The sequence below is a fragment of the Pseudorca crassidens genome, chromosome 10, assembly GCF_039906515.1.
Source record: "Pseudorca crassidens isolate mPseCra1 chromosome 10, mPseCra1.hap1, whole genome shotgun sequence".
Lineage (NCBI taxonomy): Eukaryota > Metazoa > Chordata > Mammalia > Artiodactyla > Delphinidae > Pseudorca > Pseudorca crassidens.
This window is the reverse complement of record NC_090305.1, coordinates 90,883,477-90,900,230: the sequence shown is the minus strand read 5'-3', so window position 1 is coordinate 90,900,230 and position 16,754 is coordinate 90,883,477. Positions and strand designations below refer to the sequence as shown.

Genomic DNA, 16,754 nt, shown 5'->3' with positions numbered 1-16,754 from the left:
CCCATCCCACTGCAGATAAATGCTAAATCCTTAAAATGCCCAACAAGGCCTTTACAGTCCATCCTGAAATCCTACTTAGACTCATTTCGTACTATTTTCTACCCGCTCCTTCCACCTTCCTTTCAGGGGCTCTGCATTTGCTGTTCCCTCTCCCCCGAAGGCTGTTCCTCCAGATGCCCAAGTGGGACTCTCCCCCATGCTCACATGTAACCTCAGTGCCACCTGACCGCCATATGTAAAAGTACAGCCCCTCAGTTCCCGACACTCCCTGTCTCCTTTGCTGCTTTATTCTTGGGCATCGCACTTAGAGCCACCACCCATGCATGTTCGTAATTATTTTATTGTTGTCTCACCAGCCTGCTTTGACTGAAGGCCAGACTCCTTCAGGGCAGAGATTTTGCCTGTTTTCCTCATTACTCTATCCCCAGAGCTCTATCTTCAGTGTCTCAGTAATCACAGTTGGTGCCCTGTAAGTATTTATTAAACAATCAAGAATGTCTTCATCTCTTGGCTCTGTTCCATGATGGCGTCATTCTCACCAGGTCCCCTCTTCAGAGTAACAGTATTGCCATTAAGCACCTCAAAGCCTATTCCTGTCAACTAAGCATGCTGGGAAGAGGGCCAGCTCCTTCCTCATCCCTCCACTCAGAGCCAAGGAGGGGTCTTGGCTCTTCTGGAGCCAGGTTTTGTGGCAAGTAGGTGGAAACGCTAGATTGGCCTGGCCTGCATCACTTGCCCAGATTCTCCCCTAGAACAAGAGAATCCTATTTTTAGTGCCTTCACCAATGATTATACATGAGTATCTACTTGAGAAAATAGTGATATTACATGGTGAAATCAGTTTTTCACTTGAGTGTTTGCATTTCCAAGTGGAATGTTCATCCATGTAGGTTGAGCCAAAATTAATTGTCTGAATTTAAGGAAACCAATTAAGTGTGTCCTCCGGAAATGAAAAGGAAATGTGAATAAAACAAGCCCTGAAACAATGTGAGTCAATATCTCAGAGGTTTTTGATAAAATGAATATTTCTGCCTCAAACACCTAATGTAGAAGTTTTCAAGTTTTCAAAGGTACGATTTCATTATATAATCATCCACTCTAAGTTAAGAGTCAGGTACATATCAGTACAATGTTTTCCAAATTTTAGATGGTGATCTGCCTTCTCAATGTTTGCCATTTCTGTGGGCCTTCTCTGCTAATGTGTACCTAGTATTTTTTCTTAAAAACTAACTTACCATTTTTACTTATATAAACCTAAAGAAAACGGAAACTAATTTCCTGAGTATGAAAACCAGTATCATTGCCATAAGTAGATGTTAACAAAGTAATAATTAAACAATGAACAATGCCAATAATAGTAAATATAATGAAGAAATAAGCTGTTCTCCATTTTAAATATTAGCAACGTGGTCTTGCCTATTCAGACAACTGAACCTGCTTCCTCTTTGTTTGTGAGGTTAGCACTGAAGGCATATGAAAGAGCTAGTAGCCCCCAAATCCAGCTTTCTCTTGAAACTAATGGGAAGACTAAAAGGGAATTAATTCCTCCCTAGGTGACTAAATGTTATTTGTTGGCTTTTCTGTGTGTCACATACCACAGATATATGTCACCCACTCGTGTTTGTGTATGATACGCCACAAATCACACATACAACATTAGAATACACTGTTTACTAATAATGCACATTCTTCAGATTTAGAAGGGTTTTCTTTTCCTGTCTGTGGACTTCAAGAAAGTGATGTCTGATTTTGTAAGCTCTGAAGCAAGATAGCAATATAATATTGAATTTAATCAGAATCCAATTAGGAAGTTTCAGCTAGTATAGAAACAAATACTTTGGCCAAATGTATAAATCTTATGAACTTTAGTTTGTAGGAGCTTTGGTACTTTTGTCCACCTTGCCCGTGAATTCTCTAGAAGCTTGTAAACGTTCTGATTATAGGCTACAAATTTTCATGTTGTTATTATCCGAAGAAGGAGAGATTTTGGTCACAGGAATTCCCATTCATTTAAAATGAAGAAAGGCTTTCTTCCCTGACATTCTAGATTAGACCCCAAGTAAGGTCTTTTCTGAGTTTTAGATGTGTTAAGAAGCACGTGTTTTTGTCTTGTTTTTTAAAATTGTGTCAATCTCTTATGATAAATTAATTTATAATAACTTCAATGATGTCAAGACAAGTATATCTCATTATTTGGGAAAAAGTGGCTTTTGGTAACTTGTTTTCTACACAGTGTCAAATATTTAAGCTGTTTCATGACAAATGTTGATGTTTAACTCAAGTGAAGTCCAAGTGGAAAGTGTACCTTCAAGCTACCACTTATCATGTAAGTCAGCTCATTACCATCAGGTAGTCAAGACATCTGTTGAGTTTTACATAATTAAGTCACGGCAAATATCTTAAAATTCCATGTTTTGAAAGTCAATGCCAACTTCACTCTCAGCACTGTGAAGATATCACTACTGAAAATTCTGGACAGTAATATTCTTTATTTTAACAACCTCTACTTTTTATATGTAAAGGAAAATGTATTCACTGCTGAAATTAGGGGAAAATCATCACCCATAATCCCATCCCTCAGAAAGACCATTGTTAGTATTGTTGATCTTTCTTTCCAGACTTACGTTCTATAAAATGTTTCTCTTAGAAAGTGGAGGTTATGCCATATATTTAGTTACCTGGTATCAGAATTTTCCCCAGGTCATTAATAATTTTCATAAATATGTTAGTGTGTGTGTAACATTCCATTGTGATAATGCACCACAGTTTAGCCATTTTCCTGTTGGTAGACACGTCTTATATTCCCAGCTTCCTCCATTCAGCACCCTTGCGGTAATCACCTAGTAGCAGTCAAGTGGCTATAGATTTAGTAAAATCTATGGGGCTGTTGTTGAGGAGCCTGATAATCACATACACGGAGGATGTCAGGATAGGTGCTAAAAGAATGGCAATAATAATAAAAGCCTTCGACATACTATTATTCTTGTCACATACCATTTGAAATTATTGAAATAATGGTACAGCCTGTCAATTAGTGTTGTGCTATAAATCTAGTGATATGCTACTTTTCTACTAGAATTAAATTAGTTTTTATCATTTGTTTCTATTTTAGTGTACTGTCAACACACTAGAAGTTGAGTTGACAGAGGAAAAATCTACAGGATATGAAAGTTGAGATATGATTTACAAAAAATTTCAAAATGTAGACCATATATCTAGTTAATTCTCATAAGATGTGGAACTCAGCCAGCCTTCTGGGTTGGGCTTCCAACGTCATAGAACATGAAAAGTGAAACTGGAAGTCCTAAAAGATATGCTGTCAACTCTCTCCTGCCCATTTCCACTTCAGTATGTGACTCAATGCCTTTACAAAATTTCATTGTGTTACATTGAAGCTTAGGCTACTGTTTAATAGCTGTATTAGTCAGATTGGGCTCGTATGGGTAGAGTATCCAAAACTCCCAAACCTAGAGGCTTTAAGCTACAAGTGTTTCTTTCTCATTCATACTACATGTCCATCATAGGTGCGATTCAGATCTGATCAATTGCATCTTCACTTCAGAATCCTGACTGAAGAAGCAGCCACTCTCTGGGCCATGCTGGTCTCATGGCAAAGGGAAAATGGTGAACCATGCTCTTCAGTTGCTTTTAAAGCTGTCATTTCACTTTCGCTTACATTCCACTGGCTGAAACAAGCCATATAACAAAACCTGATGTCTGTGAGATGCCAGTGAGAAGGGGAAGTATGTCTTCCTAAAGGCATGGGACCACAAGTCCCATGGCCAGGCTGAATGTCAGTGAGAGTGAGGCAGGGAAGCATAATCTTTCCATGGAGGATGAAGGACAGAAGACATGCAAAGACTAAATAATAATACACCCCAAATAATCTACCCCAAAGTATTTTTAAACAATAATACAGTCAATCCTACCAGCCAATAATAAGGACCATTTAAAAATGTTTCCAGAGGATCTAAGAATAAATCACAGGTCCTGAGAGATCCCTAGGGGTCCACGAGTTGTTCTTTCATCTGCCTTTACTGTCTGCACCTTCCTCCTTCATATCCCTTCCCTCAGCATCTACAGCCTCAAGCCTTTACAGAAATAACAAGGTAATTTATTCCATCCAGATAGATTACTTATATAAATATGTCAATAAAATATCCTCAAAATATGTAAAAACTACCCCAAATGACTCTTTATTTAAAAAGAGGAGTAAGGGCTTCCCTGGTGGCGCAGTGGTTGAGAGTCCGCCTGCCGATGCAGGGAACATGGGTTCGTGCCCCGGTCTGGGAAGATCCCACATGCCGCGGAACGGCTGGGCCCGTGAGCCATGGCCGCTGAGCCTGCGCGTCCGGAGCCTGTGCTCTGCAACGGGAGAGGCCACAACAGTGAGAGGCCCGCGTACCGCAAAAAAAAAAAAAGGAAAAAAAAAAAGAGGAGTAATAAAGTCAAGTGCCTTCAATGGCCAGGCAGGTTTAAATGAGCATTGGTGGGTATGTGGGGCAGTCTCTTGTTGCTCCATCCCATGCTTTCTATCCATCATCGTAGGACCAGTGTTCCTGATCGTCTAGTTTTGCACAAGAAACCAGAAATCTGGAACATAAATGAAAGCTCCCAAGTTCTAAATGTTGGTAACTAAACAAAATTAAAATACAGTATTTGGGTTAGGCAGAAAATGTGTGCAAGGTGGATCTAGCTGAAGTTTCAGGTTGCAACCTCTGATGTGAAGCTTTACAGTTATAGACATTTCACTATCTTGTGTTTTTTAATCCAGCAACAGCTCTACCAGCTGTTTTCCTTCTTTTGCAGTTGAGACTCTGTGGCTTCTGCTAGGTTAAGGGACTAAAATCAATACAGGTGAGTTGTAAGTGGCCACATTGCTTCTAGTACATTAAGCCTTAAGTATATTAGGTAGACCTTGTCTGTGGTGGTGCAAGCTTGCTGTTTGTTGGTGCACAAGGGTAAATCGTTTTTATAGAGAGTTTGTGGAAGGAAAGAATTAATATTTGAAGTTTGACATTAGTAAGATAGAAAAGAAGGGCATTTAAGGCTTAATATGAGGTAACTGAAGGTTGGTAAGGATGGAAACCAAAAGTAGGGATAAAGATACTAAAGGGAAGTTTGGATCATACAATAATCAAACTTTACTTTACTCATAACTTGCCCAGTGTTTTGCAATCTCCAGTCACTGAATGATCCTTGCAAGATTTTAGCCACATACTCAACAACCTGGATTATTATTTCCCTAATGTATTTAATACTTAAATATATTTATTTTAAAAGGCTTTGTATCATTGCTATAAACAGAACACGACTAATACTCTCTCCTTACAAGATAGTAGTTTTAATTTTCTTCCCATAAAAATGAAAGCAAAGCAGTTACTTAGAGAAAAGTTTACAACTTAAAACTACAATGAATAGCAAAAATAAACATACTTGATTTGCCAAAAATGTGTACCTAGAAATAAGTTTTGCAGTGAGCTAACCAGAGTGTTGATGACTGTTATTAATAGAGTGATATTCTGTTCTTGATCACTTAGTTTAAGATGAGTTATTTACTGTAAATATATCCTTAGGTCAGAGTCAGTTTGAATTATGACTGTGTTTTTTGGGGTGTTTACCAGACATCTGTGTGCTACTGAAAGCATCTGAGTTATTTATGTTTGTGTAACACCCTATTTTTTGTGTCGTTATTTAGAACCTAATTTTAATCTATGTGTGTAAAGTATATTACCACTGATGTACCAATATTGGCCTCATCCAAAAGAATTATATCTATGAATCAATTAACAATTAAAACAATTAAAAATGTCATCCACCTAAAACCATCGTATTTGTACAAGTACTGGTCTCTGGGAACCACTAATGTGGTCCATGATTAGAAGTCAGAGAATATCTTTATCTCTGTGCTTACTGTACTCGGGAGAATCCCTGACACATGCGAAATGCTTATTAATTCCGTAGTGACTGAAAGGGAATTCTGGATAGAAACGTTGTTCCCCGAGATGCGTGTCATTCACCCGGGCTGCCGAGCTAGAATTAGCCTGCCTTCTTGTTAGCACCACCCATATGACCTCCATCATCAGGACCTATTCGCAAATTCCAGGTCTGTTCCATCCCTCCAACTCTACTGCCATCACTTGCACATGAAGCTTTATTATCTTTTAGACAAAGTGCTGCAGTGCACTCCCTACAGAGCTCCCACCAAGATTCTCCATCTTCTCCCTCTGTCCCCACAAAGATCTGTGAAAGCACAGACCCGATGGCATCACAGATCTGATCCTTCTTCAGTGCCTTGCCCATTGCCTGCCCCCCAAAATTCCTTTTCTCGTTCCTTTGGCCTTCTAGACTCTTTAGCATATGGCTGCTACCTGTCTCTCCAACTGCCTTTGCAGTTCCTTCCCATCATCCCTACCTGTAACCCGTCAGAACTGAGCTCCCTACGGCACTATGCTAGTTCCTGCCTCTGTGCCTTGGCGTGTGTCATCCCTCTGCCTGGGTTACCACCCCCAAACCTCTACATGTGAAACTCACATTCATCTTTCAAAATCTACTCGAGATGTTGTCACCTCTTTATGCATGTTTCCCTTAACACTTAAAACATAAATATTTAGTAAATACATCATTTAAGTATTGAATGAATACACTAGTTGTTTTGCTGTCTTTCTTATTCTGTTCTTTCTTTGTGTTTTGTTCCTTATCGTCTTAGCCTCAATATAATCAGCCATATTCAAGCTCTCAAGCTGATGGTCAGTGTTAATGTCCCAGTTTTGTCTTTGTGAAATTTATGCATTTATTGGGATGTGTCTTGGAGGACTTTCAAAACCATGGAGCTAGAAAATTCATTCTAAATTCTGAGCTGCCACATTTGAGAACTGTGACCAGCCACATGTTACCCCGCTGACACCATGGTGAATTGCTACTGATACTTGTTCTGAATCTTTCCCCATTCAGCATTACTTTGTCATTGCATGACTCATCCCTTAGGGACACGTAGGGAGTAAATCAAACTTATTTTTTGATAACACTAGAGAAGCGTTTTCTTAATCCTTGGGTTGTGTTTCTTGCATTAAAATAGCAGTCAATTACATACAAAATCTAATTTGGTATCTACCTTTAACAAGACGTTAGGCTAGTGAATAAAAACTAGCATATGGGCCTATCGATGTCAGAGACCATATAGGACATTTTGTCTTCAAGGAACTTATGAATTAGTAGGAAAATTGGATAATAAACATAAAACCACAATTAAATGTAAAATGTTCCTTTGCTGAAAATGATGAAGAAAGGGAACCTGGTATATGAAAAGAGGCCCCATTTTACGTTTAGTCTGAGAAGTCAGGAAAAGCAGTCCTAGGAAAGTGAAAATTGAGTATATTTTGAGATGAACATGTTTAATATTCATTTTTACATCATTGACAAATCATTTGTCAATGGTTCAGGAGTTAACTAAAGTCACAGATAGTTACCACAACATAATAGGGGAGGCATAGACTTTGGAATTAACCGGAACTGATTTGAATCCACATGATACCTCTTACCAGCTGTGCATCTTAGCAAGTGCTTTGCTTTTATTTATTTTTTTAACATCTTTATTGGGGTATAATCGCTTTACAATGATGTGTTAGTTTCTGCTTTATAACAAAGTGAATCAGTTATACATATACATATGTTCCCATATCTCTTCCCTCTTGCGTCTCCCTCCCTCCCACCCTCCCTATCCCACCCCTCCAGGCGGTCACAAAGCACCGAGCTGATATCCCTGTGCTATGCGGGTGCTTCCCACTAGCTATCTACCTTATGTTTGGTAGTATATATATGTCCATGCCTCCCTCTCGCTTTGTCACAGCTCACCCTTCCCCCTCCCCATATCCGTTCTCCAGTAGGTCTGTGTCTTTATTCCTGTCTTACCCCTAGGTTCTTCATGACCTTTTTTTTTCTTAAATTCCATATATATGTGTTAGCATACGGTATTTGTCTTTCTCTTTCTGACTTACTTCACTCTGTATGACAGACTCTAGGTCTATCCACCTCATTACAAATAGCTCAATTTCGTTTCTTTTTATGGCTGAGTAATACTCCATTGTATATATGTGCCACATCTTCTTTATCCATTCATCCGATGATGGGCACTTAGGTTGTCTCCATCTCCGGGCTATCGTAAATAGAGCTGCAATGGCCATTTTTGTACATGACCCTTTTTGAATTATGGTTTTCTCAGGGTATATGCCCAGTAGTGGGATTGCTGGGTCATATGGTAGTTCTATTTGTAGTTTTTTAAGGAACCTCCATACTGTTCTCCATAGTGGCTGTACCAATTCACATTCCCACCAGCAGTGCAGGAGTGTTCCCTTTTCTCCACACCCTCTCCAGCATTTATTGTTTCTAGATTTTTTGATGATGGCCATTCTGACTGGTGTGAGATGATATCTCATTGTAGTTTTGATTTGCATTTCTCTAATGATTAATGATGTTGAGCATTCTTTCATGTGTTTGTTGGCAGTCTGTATATCTTCTTTGGAGAAATGTCTATTTAGGCCTTCTGCCCATTTTTGGATTGGGTTGTTTTTTGTTATTGAGCTGCATGAGCTGCTTGTAAATTTTGGAAATTAATCCTTTGTCAGTTGCTTCATTTGCAAATATTTTCTCCCATTCTGAGGGTTGTCTTTTGGTCTTGTTTGTGGTTTCCTTTGCTGTGCAAAAGCTTTGAAGTTTCATTAGGTCCCATTTGTTTATTTTTGTTTTTATTTCCATTTCTTTAGGAGGTGGGTCAAAAAGGATCTTGCTGTGATTTATGTCATAGAGTGTTCTGCGTATGTTTCCCTCTAAGAGTTTGATAGTTTCTGGCCTTACATTTAGGTCTTTAATCTTTTAATTTTTAATTGTGATAAAAATACACATGACATAAAATTTCCATCTTACCTATTTTTAAATGTACAGTTCCTTAGTGTTGGGCTTGGTTATTGTGCAGCCGATCTCCAGAACTCTTTTCACCTTACAAAACTGAAACTCTGTACCCATGAAACAGCATCTCCCATTGTCCCGTCCCCCACCCCTGGCAACCACCATTCTACGTTCTGTCTCCATGGATTGACTACTCTGGCTACCTTGTATATGTGGAATCCTACAGAAAATTTGTCTTTTTTGTGACTGGCTTATTTCACTCTGCATAATTTCCCCAAGGTTCATCCAGGTTGTTGCATGTGTCAGAATTTCCTTCCTATTTAAGGCTGAATAGTATTCCTTAGTATTTTGATTATTTTGATTATTTTGATTATTCACCTGTTGATGGACACTTGGGTTGATTCAACCTTTTGTCTGCTGTGAATGATTCTGCTATGAACATGAATGTACAATCTTCTTTTTAAACTTTCTGGGTCCAGATTACCCATGTAGCAAAATGGGCTTTATTATAATGCAGTGTAATGAGGATTAAGTAAATTATATTATATAAAACCACATTCTACCTTGCCTAACATATTATAGGTTTTAATAGGCATTAGTTGCTAACAATAATAGGATTTTAAATTTGGAAGGAAAGTTTATCTGATCTAGGATTTTCCAGAAGATGTTATTCTTACCAGTAGCGATAAAAAATGATTTTAGAATAGTCCACAAATATTTTTGAAAATTTAATAATGCTTCATTTATTATATAGAGTACCATAGGAATGTAACAAGCATACCAAGGCTCATGACTGTGTGCATATTAGTGTTTAGGACAAGGCTAAAGTTGATGTTTAAGTCAAGTTCATTTTTTAAAAAATAGCAAAAATGATGAAAACGGGACGTGACTATCTGAGGCTTGGAAACACCGATATGGAAAATAAGAGTGATCAGACCCAGAACAAAACTTTTATTTTTTTCCCCTTTCCCATTTCCTGTTTTTTTTTTATCTTTTTGTCCATTCAAAAAATATTCAATTCAGGCTGAACTCTCATCTGTCTTCGGACTCATACAAAATAAGCCCAAGTTTTAACCTTGCAGTTAATTTTTTTGCAAGGCTAGTGTTGGAATAAGTGATTCAACCAAAATCAACTCAAGTTTTCTATAATCTACAAGCACACACCTCTCGGCAGGACACACCATGCTGAAGCACGTTATCTGAGCTGCCTCAAATGGAACCTGTCCTTTTATGGTGCCGCCAGGCCACAGGAAATCACAGACTTTGGGAAACTGTTCTAACAATCGTGCGTTCATAGCATTTGGATGGAGCCCCGCAAAACACAGTCATTAGTATTTCAGCCCTAAGTCACTGCCATATCTATGTTTTGTTATCTAAGCATTGCAGCTTAAGAGTGCTCTGAGCTGACCTAAGCTCACTGTTAATACCAGATCACAAATTTTAAAGGCAATGTAGAATTGTGTTAAAGAGCAGACAGTAAGCCAGAATACCTGCAGGGAGTACAATCTTGTTTGGCGTCATTAGTCACATGACTGTATCTGAGCCCTCTTCCCATCTGTAAGTCCAGCCGTCTCTCCCTCATGGCATGAGTCAGTGATGTTGAGAAATTTCTCAGCCTAGCCAATCTTTTATTTCATTTTCCCATGACAAATTCAGTTAACCAAATCACATTCTGTGGCTAAATCCACAAGTACAACATATTTCAACACTGTTTTGGGCAGTTGTGATGTTGCCAAATGGATAATATTATGTTTGCTGTTTTGTGATTGACAAGAAACTGAATTTTCAGTGTCCTATGTTGCTCTTGACAAATGCTATCAAACCGCCTTCCCCCGGCCGGCATCTAGTGTTCATGAGAGGGAGCTAAATTATGAATCCAAGTTTTTAAACCTCAGAGAGTTGCATTAATTATCTAATGGAGCTCTCATTAACGTTTCATTGTTTTGCCTTATTTTTCTCAAAAATTGATTTAAACTTGGAAAACGAAGGTAAAATAGAGACTCTGTGCTGCAGTTTTTCATGTGTATAGCTATTACTTCTTGGGACTAAATCTAGGTAATCCTTATCTTTGATTGCCTCCTATTTTGCTCATCTCATCATACATGGATGGTTTTAAAATCATCCACACTTCATTTCCTGCAACTCTAATCTGCTCAGTTGGCAATTTCTCTCAGCCTCTGGATGTGTCAGACAGGACACACTGCCTGCCTTTCCTAGCCCATCACAAGCATCCCTCTAGTGGTGGATAAAAGAATTTCTTTATCTCCACTATCAACAAGTTTTCCAGGAGACCATGTCAACAAGTGAGAAATGCCCTGAAGTATATGATGAATATGATAAAGCAGATTGTCTCACAATGTTATGGAAATGCCTTTGTAAAAGGAAATTTAGCTGCTCTGTTATTTTCTCTGATTCTCCTTATACACTATGTGTTACCAAAGAGATTCTGCTCTCCTTTGGCTGCCTCCTATGACTGTCATTTATCTGTTCTATGTAAGATATCACTCCATGCTCAAATCTATTTTAATTTCTCCTTTTGCATTTCAAGCTCCCAGTCAGCCACCAGGAAATGTTGTTTGGAATGCTACAGACACGAAAGTGTTACTTAATTGGGAGCAAGTGAAAGCCATGGAGAATGAATCAGAAGTAACCGGGTACAAAGTAAGTTGTGTCATTTGCAATGCTTTCTTTTCCTACCTCTGGCAGTACTTTTCAAAGGAAGCTAGATTTGAACAGTTTTTCTAAATGTTGATGTGTGATCTTTATAAACTACTTCTGACATACAGATGTCAAGCTGTTTATGAAAAGGGTATTTTTCCAAAACATCTGATTTCTTAAATACAAATTTAAGTGACATGATTCTGTTCACGGGGGAATTTTAGGCCAAATGTTGGTAAGTTGTTCATTATGTTAGTTTCCTATTTCTGACGCTCACCCATATACTACTTAAAAAACAACTAATAGCATTGGCTCTGATTCTTTGGTCTCCTGTTCAAGATCTATACAGTAGGACCTTGCCCCCATCTCTCCATCCTCACAAATACCCAAGCAGCTGAACTTTTCATAGAAGAACTTTTTCTTCCCCACCTCCTTCATTTTGAGCACTGATGATTCTACCACGTGCTGATCCCTAGTCTAAGGTGACAGAGCTATGAATGCAGCCTGTATTTTAGTGGGTATGGAAAATAAGCAATATAAATGAAGTAACATCAGAGTAATACGTTTATGAAAAAAATAAAAGAGGGCACTATAAAAAAATCAATGTGTTTGTTCATGCATTTTAGGTTTTCTATAGGACTAGCAGCCAAAATAATGTGCAAGTGCTAAACACAAACAAAACTTCAGCCGAACTTCTGCTGCCCATTAAGGAGGACTACATTATTGAAGTTAAGGCCACAACGGATGGCGGGGATGGGACCAGTAGCGAACAGATCAGGATTCCAAGAATAACCAGTAAGTTGGTCGACGTCAACATCTCCTTAATTCCCAGCATCAGTTATGAGCCCCCAAGAGAGAGTCAGTCGGTGCCTCCCTCTCCACTCTTTGTTTTCCTACCGCTTCTTTCATCTGAATGCTGAGAAGGTCTTGGAATATGAGAGATGACGGCAGGAGGAATTCCTCACGAGTGGTGCAAAATAAGAACGATAAGAACAGAATAACAGAAAAAACATTGAGAAATATTTAGCAAATTTTATTAATTTAATTTTTTTCTCATTCTGAGCTATGCATAAATTTGCCTTTGGATTGTCATAAAACAGAATTCCTTAAGCATGTCTCAAGGGCGACGTTGAACCCACAAAGTGTTTTTAAGATCTTTAATATTCCAGTTGTTTGCCTCTGAGAAATTATAGATGAATCTTATCAGTTCTTTACCAAGTAGAAAATTTAGCATTGTTAAATTAAGGTCAGAACCCATTTGGCCAAACCAAAAGACACTTTTTAAAAAAAATTCTTAGTTTCTGATTTCAGTGGAGTTTCATACTTGCTTTTCTTTTCAAAATCCAAATGAAGCCTATTGTATTATAGAAATTGTACTTTTAGAGTTCAGGGAAACAGACTTTTCATACGTATTTTACCAGTGACCGTGTTAGAAGAAATTTTTTCTTTTAAATCTCAAGGGTGGAGTTTTGTGGCCTCAATTTAAGTACTGCAGAAGCCATGCTATTCTGCGGTTCTTAGTAACCTAAATTACTTTGCTCCCTGTTTCTTTTCATTGAGGTTGGCCTAATCTATAATCTTGGGCATTCAAGATTAAAACCCTTATTTGTAATCTTGGAAAACAAAATGAGGGACATCATTAGCAAGTAAAGAGAAAGGGAGATGTGGAAACTTGGAGGAATTGTATCTCTTCATGAAATCATAAAGACTGCAATACTTAGACCAAAGCAAACAGTAACTAAATGGAGAAAATGGGAAATATTTATCTCAGAACTGAGTTCTGCAACATAAAAATATGTAAAAACCATTTAGGACTACAGACATTTTTAAAACTGTATGTGCTTCAATAGAGCAAAACCAGGAATTAATTTAAGCTTATTATTATTATTATTTAGGTTTTTAATTAAGACCTGCTATCTTGTTCCTAAGATAGCTCAAGGTTCAGAGGTAAAATTACAATATGGCCAAAGTGGAACTGTTGAAAGGAGTAGGTTCTGTGCTTTCGCAGGAACAGACAGATGTTAGCATTTGAGGGTCGCTGAGTCAAGAGTAGCCTTTCCGTCTGACATCTGCCTTCTTGTTGAGTTTGCATAGATTGGTGCAGACAAAGGCCAACTATAGGAAAATGGAGCTTTTATTGATTGCTTTTTTAAGATGATATTTTATATTATACATAATAACTTATCTAAAAATGTACAGAAGAGAAACAAACATATTTCCTAACCCTTCTCCAATGAAGCCTTCTATAATTAAACCATTGAATTATCTCAAAAATGTCTGTAATGGAGTATAATTGTTTTCAAAATGATGAAGTTGTTTTTCCACTTTCAATTGAAGTTAAATAATACTAGATGAACAAAGCCCAGAATCCCTTAAGAAAACTTAAGTATATAAGAGTGTTTAGAGATACTCTTGGCAAATAATCTATACTACATTGTTACATAACATGAAGGCTAATGTTAACTTGTGGTAGTTAAGTTAGTTACTTAAATTGATACAGTCCTTATTAATGAGCTCTTTATCATCTTTGACAGATACGGATGCAAGAGGTTGTACATCAGCCATCTCCAATGCCCACCCTGTGTCAAGTTATATCTCTACAGTACTGTTCTTTATTGTAAACACCCTGTGGTGATAGTCACTTTTTTTTATTATTATTTATGGGAAAGTTCATTGGTTACAAAAAAAGTGCTTTCATGAAATGCAGTGATTATGCATGTTTTTTTCCAACTCTGTATTTTTAACTTTCTACATAGGTAAAATATGAATATAATAAAAAAACAAACCCAGTAAATCCTTTTAGGGAATCTGAAATGCCTTAATATTTACTTGATACACCAAAGGAATTTACATATTACATACATCCGATTTTTGATAGAGACATTCTTATGATTTTAAGCACTGCCTGTGGATAAAGGCTCACATGCTTCCATGTATACACACCCACATGCAGACACATACTTTTGTGGGTTTGGTTTTGTTTTTTTTTAACGTAGAAAAACTCATTTACTCCAGATGCTTTGCTCCCATTGTAACAGCACTGTTTGGAAGACATAATTAGTGTTATTTGGAAATGCTCATTTGAAATACTCAAGGGTGAAAGATACATTTTAAAAATTACCCTGTTGGGCAGAGGGTGCATGTAATTCAAAAGCATGTTGTTGGAGATGCTACGGTAGACTTTGGAAGAGTGCTGTTTCGTCCGGGTATACTGCTGCGTGGTTGTGACATTCTTTACAGATCACTGCTCTCTCTACTTCTCAAGCACTCACCCTTAAAATGTGGAGATAATAATACCCATCTTATCTGCCTCTCCCCCGTGAATTACTTGCTAAAAGATAAAGAAGGAAATGTGAAAGTGCTTTGTTAGCCCTAATGCACTAGGCCTGTGCAATATATTAGTATGAATTTATTTAATCATATTGAAGTTCTGAGGACCAGCCACATTTTTAAAGTTTGCACTCCATTCTAGGTAATGCTTTCCTTTTCATTCCATGATATTATAAAACTGAAATGATCACATTTTATCCTCTCTCAAAAGGTTTAAAAAGTGAAATAAAGTAAAAAGGGATTGTTTCCTTCACACCTAAGAAAAAGCTTTCAGGTTTTATTAAAACATGGTGGAGAAAATTAGGAACAACCTGAATCTTAATCCAGATATTAAACAAAATGTACGTGATCCTTCATTTCCAATCTCTGATTCCATCAAGGGACCCTCTCTTTTTTGGATGGTGGAGATGGTTTTTAATGAAATCCAACCGTTTATGAGAGTGAGTCTGGCAGGCTTTTTAGTTCCTGAGCTAAATTTGTAATAGAACCATGGCCATGCTGCTGACTTAGATATGTATGACTCAGTCTCTCAATACATGGTGTTCAAAGGATTGTCGAAGACATGACTTCATAGCAGTATGTAAAAAATATATGAAAATCAGCAGATTGAGTGTTACACATTGCAAAGTCAATTTTTTACCTCTTTCCTGTCCATTTCACATTTTGCAGGAACTTGTTCTTTGCAAAGATATCTGAATTTGAAACCAACAGATATCAAAGGAGAATACATATTAGCAAAATTCTGATATTACCATAGAGGGTTACTTTACATTTAGAGATCACATTTAAGATAAAGTCATTATACACAAAGAAGAAAAATATTTCTAACTTTTCTCTTCAAGGTCTGTATATGCTGTATATATCTAGAAAAATTCTGAATGACGAGTAGATTTCATATGACCATTGTTATTTCGGGTCAAAAAGTGGAGAAACACTTTCTCCAATACCTGTATTTTATGCTACATGTAATGGAGTTGTACCTTTTTATTATTTGGTAATTCCTATAATATGTTCCTATACTTTTCATTTTCAAGGCAATTACTCTATTGTTTCATGGTGTTTCTAGAACTATATCTCCATGAGATATGTACTTTGTTTCATATTGAAAAGTATAAAATTTACCTTTAAATTCCTGTGTGTGTATCCTATGGTTATCTGTATGTATTATTTTTTATTATTCTAATAAAATTTATAAAAATCAAATTCCCATGCATGTTGAATTGTGGTATGGTCAAAAAGAACATTTTAAGGGGGAAATAAGTGGGCACCATAATAGTTATGCTGATGCTATCATTTCTTATATTCTTCAGCCTACTTTTAGTCTTTCCATCTTTTAATCTTTTTTTTTTTTTATACCCTAATGACTGAGTAAAATCAGCAGTTTGAGACAACGCCCTCTCTATTAAAGGGATTTCAGCTCTGGGGAGACGAGAGGAAAGAGAAGCAGAAAATTCACTTCATAGAATTACGGTATCTAGTTTCTTCTGACTTCTTCTGAAGTTAATGTGGCTACTCCCACTTTTCTGACAAATACCCTCTTAAGATTAATATCAATTTATAAGCTCTTTCGTTGACTTTCTCCTTGGTATCAGTGTTAGAGACTTGCTTCTAAACAATCCTTGCGGTATAGTATATTCTAAATGTTTGAAAATGTATACCAGAAAAAGATTAGTTTTCAATTAGTAAAGAGTGTAAAAGTTATTGTTGATGTAAGGAAAATTAGAGCTAAAATAATAATCATTTTCTTAAATGGAAATTCAAAGATATATTCAGAAGTAGGAGAATTAAGTGAGAAAAGTATATGTAGGGGTGGTACCACGGTATGAAGGTGTGTGTGTGTGTGTGTGTGTTCGTGTGTGTGT

At 37.2% G+C, this 16,754-nt stretch overlaps 1 protein-coding gene across 1 annotated transcript in view; it reads left to right on the top strand.

Moving 5' to 3' along the window:
* CNTN3 (contactin 3) overlaps positions 1–16,086 on the top strand; it is a 321,834-nt gene extending 305,748 nt beyond the window's left edge. The window contains exons 21-23 of the mRNA XM_067755220.1: positions 11,453–11,565; positions 12,189–12,357; positions 14,097–16,086. Of these exons, the coding sequence (XP_067611321.1) occupies positions 11,453–11,565; positions 12,189–12,357; positions 14,097–14,197 (383 nt within the window). The 3' untranslated portion in view covers positions 14,198–16,086. The remainder of the gene's footprint in view (positions 1–11,452; positions 11,566–12,188; positions 12,358–14,096) is intronic.
* The last annotated feature ends 668 nt before the right edge of the window (positions 16,087–16,754 follow it).